The sequence below is a fragment of the Chiloscyllium plagiosum genome, chromosome 22 (genome assembly GCF_004010195.1).
Source record: "Chiloscyllium plagiosum isolate BGI_BamShark_2017 chromosome 22, ASM401019v2, whole genome shotgun sequence".
NCBI lineage: Eukaryota > Metazoa > Chordata > Chondrichthyes > Orectolobiformes > Hemiscylliidae > Chiloscyllium > Chiloscyllium plagiosum.
The window spans coordinates 15822614-15832008 of NC_057731.1; the positions used below are offsets into that span (position 1 = coordinate 15822614).

The 9395-nt window shown below is 42.2% G+C and overlaps 1 protein-coding gene across 1 annotated transcript in view; it reads right to left on the reverse strand.

Moving 5' to 3' along the window:
* pde6c (phosphodiesterase 6C, cGMP-specific, cone, alpha prime) overlaps positions 1-9395 on the reverse strand; it is a 36723-nt gene that overhangs the window by 10906 nt on the left and 16422 nt on the right. The window contains exons 8-14 of the mRNA XM_043713147.1: positions 8684-8833; positions 3918-4061; positions 3763-3828; positions 3523-3669; positions 2863-2970; positions 2635-2744; positions 50-137 (exon numbers count right to left, since the gene is read on the reverse strand). Coding sequence (XP_043569082.1) covers positions 50-137; positions 2635-2744; positions 2863-2970; positions 3523-3669; positions 3763-3828; positions 3918-4061; positions 8684-8833 — 813 coding nt within the window. The remainder of the gene's footprint in view (positions 1-49; positions 138-2634; positions 2745-2862; positions 2971-3522; positions 3670-3762; positions 3829-3917; positions 4062-8683; positions 8834-9395) is intronic.

Below are 9395 nucleotides of genomic sequence, written 5' to 3' on the forward strand. Positions count from 1 at the left end.
ATTGTTTTAAAGATTCTTCTAAATTACTCAGTAGTCTTGGTGTACTGACCTCATCCTGAAGTAATGTTTTACTGTATTCAAGGTGATGCCTTTCCAAAATCGAAGACCCATGTAATTTTGCTAAAGCTGCTTGTGATCTGTGGAGGAGCTTTATTTTAGTTGTATGGTTTAGATTTTAAAATATGCTTTCTAGCTGCTGATATTGTTCATCAGTAAATAAATAGAATATCCCTGGCAAAGATCATGACTGAGTGTTTGGAAGAATGGACTTAGAAGCTTTTATCTGGAAATTGTGCTAAGAATAATAGTGAGAATATCAACACTCACTGTTATAGAGGAATAAATTGGAAAAACAACCTCTCGCATCCACATGCGGTGAATTAAACACAAATTAGGAGGTTGTCCTGATTCTCCAAGCTTTGCTGTATGGATACCTCACCCATAAGCTCATCTTGAAATAAGTATAATGCATGAAATTAAATTAAAATAAATATTCTAACTTACATTTCCTGTTTACATTCTATATTCATTAGTAGAGATTCTTTGATGTAATTCATTTTGTATGTATTCACGGGATGTGGGTGTAATGGGCTCTGCCCATATTTATTGCCCATCCCTAATTGCTCAGAGTCCACCACATTGCTGTTGGTCTGGAGTCCCACGTCGGCCAGACCAGGTAAAGACAGGAGATCTCCTTCCTAAAAGACCGGATAAGCTTTGCTCAACAATCAACAAAGGTATGGCGGTCATTGGACTCTTAATTTCCAGATTTTTATCAAATTCAAATTCCACCATCTGCCATGGCAGGATTTGAATCCAAGTCCCCACCATTGTACCCAGGACAAAAACAGAAATTGCTGGTGAAACTCAGCAGGTCTGGCAGTATCTGTGGGGAGAAAGCAAAATTAATGATTCAAGTCTGGTCACCCTTCATCAGAACAGATGTAATCAGAGCAGAGGTATCAGAACAGTACCTGACCTCTGGATTAATAGTCTAGCAATAATACAACTATTATTGCTAGTAATTACTGAAGAAATCTGATAAAGAATAGCTATTGTGTTCTTATTTGTTATCATATTTATCTGTACTTACAAAGAAATTTTTGTGTAGATTTTGGGTGGGCACTAAATCACTTGTGTATTTCTGCACCACCCCCCCCCCCCCCCCCCCCCCCCCCCCCCCCCACCTCACCGAATCCTAAATCCTAGACTGAACTATGTTCAGCTGCTTCACCAATGGTCTTTCTTTTACCCTATTGACAAATGTGGGGCTGTTTACAGGGTTCAGTTCCATTCGCAATTCCCCAGATAATGAAGCAGCCCACATTGTAATGCAGCAAGATCTGCACAACGTAAGATAAGTACAAATAATCCTTGTGCCACGCAAGTGTCAGCTCATGGCTAATTATAATAATGGAGAGTGTAACCATCTTCCATTACAATCTTGGAATCACCCACAATCAACATCCTGGAGATTATTATTAACCAAAAACTGAACTGCACCAGTCACAAGCAGTGGCAGCTAAAGCAGGCTGGGGTTTGGCAGTTCATCTCGTGACGTCATCACACTCTGAGCTTGTCTCGTAGGTAGTTAAGTACTCTGTAATGCCAGGATGGGTTCAATTCTAAGAACACTTAAGAAGGACAAGAAACCCTTCTAATTGGCACACTATCCTGTAGTTTAAATGTCCGCTCCCTCCACCTTTTGTGCAATGCAGAGTCATGTGTGATATCTCTGTCATAGACAGCATCAAGTCACTCACGTCTGGCAGCATCCGTAAGGAGAGAAAAGAGCTGACATTTTGAGTCTAACTGACCCTTTGTCAAAGGTGACAAAGGGTCAGTTAGACTCGAAACGTCAGCTCTTTTCTCTCCTTACAGATGCTGCCAGACCTGCTGAGATTTTCCAGCATTTTCTTTTTGGGTTTCAGATTCCAGCATCCGCAGTAATTTGCTCCTATCAAGTCACTCAGATGTATTTCAGTTTCTGTTGTGTCACGAACACAGACTAACATCCTTTGTCAATCAACTTTTTTTTTACGATGTTGTTTAACAATGTGATAATGGCTAGATACTAGTTTTTGAGAGAGAGATATTGACCAGGAAACCAAGAATAACTCCCCTGATCATCTTCGAATGAAGCTACGGGATTTTAACATCCACCTGAACAGCTTAATATCTGAAAGACGGTACCTTCACCAGTGCAGTGCTTCCTCAGTATCCCACTGGACTGTCAGTCTGGGTTTTTTTGTGTTCAGGCCCTGGGACTGGGCCTCAAACCGAGGAGCAGCTAGTTCAGAAGTGAGGGAGTGAGGTGGAGTTGATATTCCAACAGCATCTTCCAAACCCGTACGTTCTACCATCACGAGGGGCAAGGGCTGCAGCCACATGACAACACCAGATCCTTCAAGATCTACCTCCAAATCACATACCATCTTTGTGTGGAAATACATCACCGTTCCTTCACTGTTGTTGACTTACATTTGAGGAACTGCTCATCTAATAGCGCTCTGCAACTGCAGCCATTCAAGGAATACACCGCCATCACATTTGCAAGGAAAATAGAAGTTACCCAATAAATAGTTTTATTATCAACACTCACATCTCAAGAATGAATTCTTAAAATCCACTTACTTTAACTGGTATAAATTATTGGTGCCTCGGTGATCAATATCATGACAAAATGCTGCTGTAATCATAGCGAAAGCTTCAAGATCCGTGTAGTACTTCTTTATTTTACCTGTCTGCAGAGTGGATTTGAACGTTTAAAAAACACAACGACCGCTACATAAAACTAATTTTTTTTTTAATAGTTGTGTGTTGAAATGACCACCCCGATCCATTTGAAACACTGTATCATACCATGAGAAGTGTAAACATAGTTTGCCCCACATTGAATCCATGGCGCCAGTTGTGGTAGGTAATATCACGGTAACCTTTTCTGACAGTGTACATCCATCGGGTCAATACCTGTTGCAAAACGTAGAGCATTTCATTTAAGGTGTTCAGTGACATAAAAAGACAAGTGGCCTACAATTTCAGGCACACCAATCCTGGCTGTGCAGAGGGGAACCTGAATTGTGAAGGGTCAAAGCACCCCCAGTATTAGTCTTTGCTCCATTGAGCTGGTGAGCTGCAGAGAGAACTGGTTGTAGTTATCGTCTTTTAGCTTCCATTAAGAAATCTGCAGGAATAAAACCAGAGGCAGTCTGATCATCCCTTTGTCAATAAACACTGAAAATGTGTCAGTGAGAAAGCAACATTCATGACGGACTCTTGATTCAGGATCTTGGTGTCCACTGTCTTTGAGGAGACTTCTGCTTTTAAACCTACACCCTGGAACTAACTCACAACCAGTCTTATCTGGATCTCAGAGTCTGCCAATGGACTTCAAGGCAACCTAGAATACAATGATTCCAAACACAGGGGCTTCATAATCCAAATTAAGAGGCAAAATTAAAAAGCAAATTAGCACTGGTCCTCCAAGACAGACACAACAAAAACTGGATTAGAAAGACTCACATCTGCTGGTATCTTGAACTTTATGACTGCATTTATTTCAAAGAAGCACCGAATTCCACACTTGATTAGATCCAATTCTGAAACATCCAAGTCACTGAAGTGGAATTCATAGAGCTCAACGTCAGTTGGGTCAGGTAGTTCTTCTTGCTGTAAGTAAAATTCAAGCTCTGGTGAGATGTTTGAAGATGGTTAACATCCTGACAGCTGTTTTTTATACAAGTAATCACAAATGTAACTCACCAAGATCTTTAGCATATCTTTTTGTTCACAATCTGCAGTATCTTTGTCCAACATCTCTTTTGTTTTCTGCGGAAAGGCACAGCATTGTTGCAAATATTTCCATTTACACTGTTGCTTTGTGTTAATTCGTGCCAATATGCCATTGCTGAACTCACCAAAATGGTCTGAAGTTCTTTCTCGGTGCACTTAGAATGATACATTAGCATTTCCGAAGCAATATTTTTCCTGCTTTCTAGTTTATTCATTTTGTCATAAGTGTCTGTATTCAGAAGCGACCATCCCAGGAACTGTGTCAGGGTCTGAGGTAAGCAAACAGCTACATTTAGTCAAGCAGGTTTAAAAATTTAAAACAGCATTCTCAGCAGTTAATACCTCGGATTCCTATGGAGAGGCAAATAAGCTATGATAAAATTTTATGCAATTTTTTTGTCAGCAATATCTAGCAGAATTTCCTCCCATCTTACATAGCATATAGCGGGTACCAAAGATCTGGGTGGCATGGTGGCTCAGTGGTTAGCACTACTACCTCACAGCACCAGGAACCCGGGTTTGATTCCTGCTTCGGGTGACTGTCTGTGTGGAGTTTGCACATTCTCACCGTGTCTACGTGGGTTTCCTCCCACAGTCCAAAGATGTGCAGGCTAGCTGAATTGGTCATGCTAAATTGCCCATAGTTTTAGGTGCATTAGTCAGAGGTAAATATAGGGGAGTGGGTGTAGGTGGGTCGCTTTTCAGAGGGTCGGTGTGGACTTGTTGGGCCAAATGGCCTGATTCATGCTCTGGGGAATATAATCTAGTCTATCAGAAATCAGGGTTAATAATAAGGCAGGGTGACCAACTCTGAGTGAACAAAACAAAAAGGAACATGTTGCCTTTGTTGGTAATGACAAGACTTTGGGATTGGGGGTGCTGGCAGGATGGTGGGAGCTGAGGGAGCAAAGGAGAAAGAATTAGTCCTCAACTCATGCAAGAGCCTAATACCCAGCGTTGTGGCCCAGAGTGAGTGTGGAACCCACACTCAGACCCCAAACACTGGACAGTCCCAAAAGTAAACCACCAACTTCCTGAGTATGAGCCACGCATAAACACTCAACCACCAGAGACAGAAGAAACACAGGACAGTGTCCATACCTGGGAATACCTGACACACAGCCAAATTATGGAAAAATCCAGGATGGTTTGTCATCCTGTATACCGGTCCTTAGAAGTGGCCAGGTGTGTATTTTCTCTGAATTATGTTTGAAACCAATTCAATATTTATCCACGTTAGGCAAAGAGTGTTAATTATAAAGAAGAGCTTTCTGTGACAGGGTTTTTGTTTTTAAAATGTGATATTATTTGATGCCATAAAAAAAATCTTAGATTGTAGGTTTCAGTGAGAAGAGAATGTGAAATCACTTTTGTTTTGTAGGAAGTTACCATTAAACACCAGAATTGTGATTGCGGATTTAAAACGTTGAATTTAACCTTACACACATTCCGACCCATGTTACATACAGGAAATTCCCTTTTCCCATGTCTTCCATGAGGGACACAACATTAATAACAAAGAGTGCAAATCACTTACATCCACCTTTCTTTCCATCTTCAGTACCAGAAACTGCATCATGTCACAATTACACATTTGTGAATCCAAAAAATACTGGGTCAATGTGTTTGTTTATGCTAAGCAATTATCATGAAGATATTCATGTTTGATAAATTCTGTGTATTTTTTTGATTCACATATTTTACTGGCAGATTCCACATCAGGTCAGAGGTTAGAAACATTGCAACAAGGAACAGACCTCCTAACTCCCCAGTGCCTGTCCACAATTTACAGGGCACAAGTCAGAAATGCCTGGCTGAGCTTCAACACACTCAAGAAGCTTGATACTATCCAAGTCAAGGCCATCCACTTTATTGGCACATCCACAAACATCCACTCTCTCCATTACTGATGCTCAGTAGTATGGTAGTGCATCAGGTTTGACTGAGAGTAAAGACATGCATTGTCTTGAAATATCTGAGCCCCAGCTGGACTGACATCTCTAGCTGTCTGACCTTTGCAATCAATTTCACAATGTTTATTTCTTTGATGGATACACATCAACGAGATTGATATAGATCGATATGGATTGTTGAAGATCAGCTTCGATTAATACAGATCATTGGATATTGATATAGATAAATGCAGATTGATAGAGTCATACATAAAGAGGCTATTTGGCCCATCGAGTCTGCACCAACCCTCCCAAGGAAGACATCCCACCAGACCATGGTCCCACCCTATCCCGATAACTCTGCATTTACCAAAGCTAATCCATCTAGCCTGCACATCCCTGGACACTACGGACAGTTTATCATGACCAGTCCACCCAACCTGCACATCTTTGGATTGTGGGATGAAACCAGAGCAACCAGCAGAAATCCCCCACGCACACTTGGGGAGAACATGCAAACTCCACAGACAGTCACCCAAGCTGGAATCGAACCTGGTCCCTGGTGCTGTGAGGCAGCAGTGCTAACCATTGAGCCACCGTGCCTTTCACAATGTTAATTAACGTAGGGTTGAGATTTCAAGTGCTTGTGGTTTCAGTCACTGAAACTTTAAGGATCTGGATGATAGGTACTTGTATTGATCTGTAGTAGAAAAAAAGATTTTTTTTAAGCTGGTGGAAGGTTTTCAGTGAATGACCAGCCCCAATCTCCCAGTCTCCAGTAGGTCAATGATGGGATTTACCCTGACAAGTACACATTGAGATATGCTGACTGTTCATTGATTTCCCAGGAAATTTAAAGTTACAGTGGGCAATTACTTTACACCTGAAATCCTCTGGAAGTCTCCAACTCTGAGCGAGAGTCAGAAACTTCAGAGGGCTCTTATCTACCTCAAGAGTTAACTGGGAATGACTGGAGAAATTAAAACCTGCTGTAACTCCTAATGACTCGCACTGACCACCCCCCCCCCAACTATTCACAATGACCTCCACCCCAAAAACCAGGTCAAACTCCACCAGCCAATATCTAAAATCCACCTAACCCACCTGGCACTCTACCCCTTACCCACCCCTTCACTTCCCTTAATAGTTTGTCAAAGAGGCAGAGACCTTTACATTGTGTCTGCATACTGCAGACAGCAATCACCACAAAGAAAATGTATTCTGCAGAGATTCACTCAGACACAACTTGTGTATTGCTGAACCATGTCTGTTGGGATGGATCTTACATCAGAAGTTAGCCCCACAAAATCGCAGAAAGGTAAAAAGGTAACATTTTGTCTGATATGGGTTAGAAGTAGAGATTCCAACCTGAATCTTAAAACTGGGGACAGTTTTTAAAAACGTTTTTTTTTTGTCTTACACATCTTACTGTTACTAGCAGGTTCATTGCTTCCATGCAGTGTATTATGGGTGAATAGTCGTGCAAGTGCCAATGCTAGGGATTGGAAGGGGCGGATTAGTGGAAGCCACATCTTGGGTTGGCGTGAGGGGCCAAAGAAGGTTTTCTGGGGGCATGAGGTAGCATAGGTACACGGAGGGTTAGAAAGTGAAAATTCAAGGACCATTCTGTTGTCATTCCAAATGGAATGAAGCTGAGGCACTACAGTCAACATCTACACACCAGCAGCTACTGTGCTACGTCCGACCTGGTGTGTGCGTGTTTGTCACCCACCAACAATTTAGATCTTCTGACTGTGAATTTCCAAAGGAAGGCCCCATTGTTGTGCTGCTGCAGTCTCACATTTCAACTGCTTCCTCGTCCCTGACACTTTATCAGGGCCTTGGAGGTGTGGGGTCTGGGCGAGACGCGAGCCAGAATCAAATGAGAAGTTCAGTGAGACCTACCTCATTGTCAAGAATATCGCAATCCATCTTTTACATTTACGGCTTTACCAAACACACCCAAATTAGCAGCTGGGGAAACACGACATGGGAATTAAAGCAGCTCCTGGCAGATTCAGCTCGCCACTTGTTCCAAACAACCTCAATTCTACCGTGACTGTGGGCACAACCCACAGGTACCAGCCAGACTTACCCTTCCTCTAAGGACATTGGCATCTCTCCCTCTCCTGCCACCTGTCCGATACACCGGTAGTGTACCCTGAAGCCCAGAACTGCCATGCAGAGCACACCCGCAAAATCAGCAATGGATGCAGTTACCTGTCAGGGACAGACTCCCAGCCTGGTTTGGACCAGGCAGCCTACTACAGGTGTTCACTTGTTGTCTTAGCGTGCATTCCCCTGATGCCTACAGGCATGTATGCTTCGCTTCTCCATGCCTCACAATGCCAACTGGCACAGTCACACAACCAGACAGATAGCTGGCTGTGCCAAATCAGTAGTCCTCAGTCCTCTGCATCACTTTCTCCATCAGGACCTCCATGTCTCCGTCAGAGGAAACATGGTGTCAACTATCCCCTTCTCAGCCACCTCATTTTTCAAAAGTGACCAGGTTAGCTGCCAGTGCCCCTCCAGGTGCATAGTGGGCTTTCACAGCTGGCATGAATGCAAAGGATACTGGTCCTTGGGCAGATAGCCTCTGAGTGGCCAATTGTTCTGTCATTACACATGTTTTGATGGGTTGGAAATTGGATGTGATATATTCCGCAGAGCAGGAATGGCGAATTTGGTAAGGTACAGGAAGGAAATCCACCTTTTCCATGGCAAGAACCCATTTAACAATTCAACGTAACTTGCAATGAGACAAAAGAACCCATGATTAAGCCCTTAGATTTGTCAATGAATGCGTTACTCAACACTCTCCCTGGGCCACGTTACTAGATCAGGATTAAAAGATACAACATCTGACGATTGCCAAATGGGGGCAGGGGGGTGGGAGCAGAGGAGTTAGGGGGGCGGGCACAATAAGAATATATGCTCCTGACCTCAGCAATAAAATAGTCACCACGACCTTCTGAACCATCTTGAGTGTTACCTACTTCAGTGATCTGTTCATCGTACTCATCAAACGGCTTCCCATCTTTCCTGTTGTAAAATGTAGCTATTCCCACTATCTCTTCTTTCTTATTCACAATCGGCAATGACAAGACATTTTTTATAATCCAGCCGGTTTCATCCACAGGTTCTTTCTATCAAAGGACAGAATTAACAAATGGTTGTGCACTCATGAGTGCAAACAATAAAATTTGAGAAATAAGTACAGTGAAAATCTAAATTAATAAATCAATCTATACCATAAATGTATAAGGGATCTAGTACAATAAACCAAGAAAAAATAATCATGTGCACTAACATGTTCATCAGTTACTGTGTGCCAACTCGCTGCCAGTTAAAGTTAGTTACTTGTACGGCAGAAATATTAACGTAATTTATATTTATTTCAAAGTGAAGAAAATGCTGTAATAAAGCAAACAGTCAATATTGAAATGTTTGTTACAATTTCAATTTCACTTTCACTAATTCAATGAAGCCATTGATAAGTTCAGAACTGGCACAGAATCAAAATTTGAACGTGCTAATGTTCCCAACCTAATACAAAGGGGAACCTCGATTATCCGATCGTGATGGGCGGGCACTATTTCATTCGGATAATTGATTATTCGGTGAATCGATTCAATGCCTTTCCTCTGGGGCTCGGAGTTTTCTGTTAAATCCACTCCCTTTCAGGAGACGAGGCAGCAGCACACCATG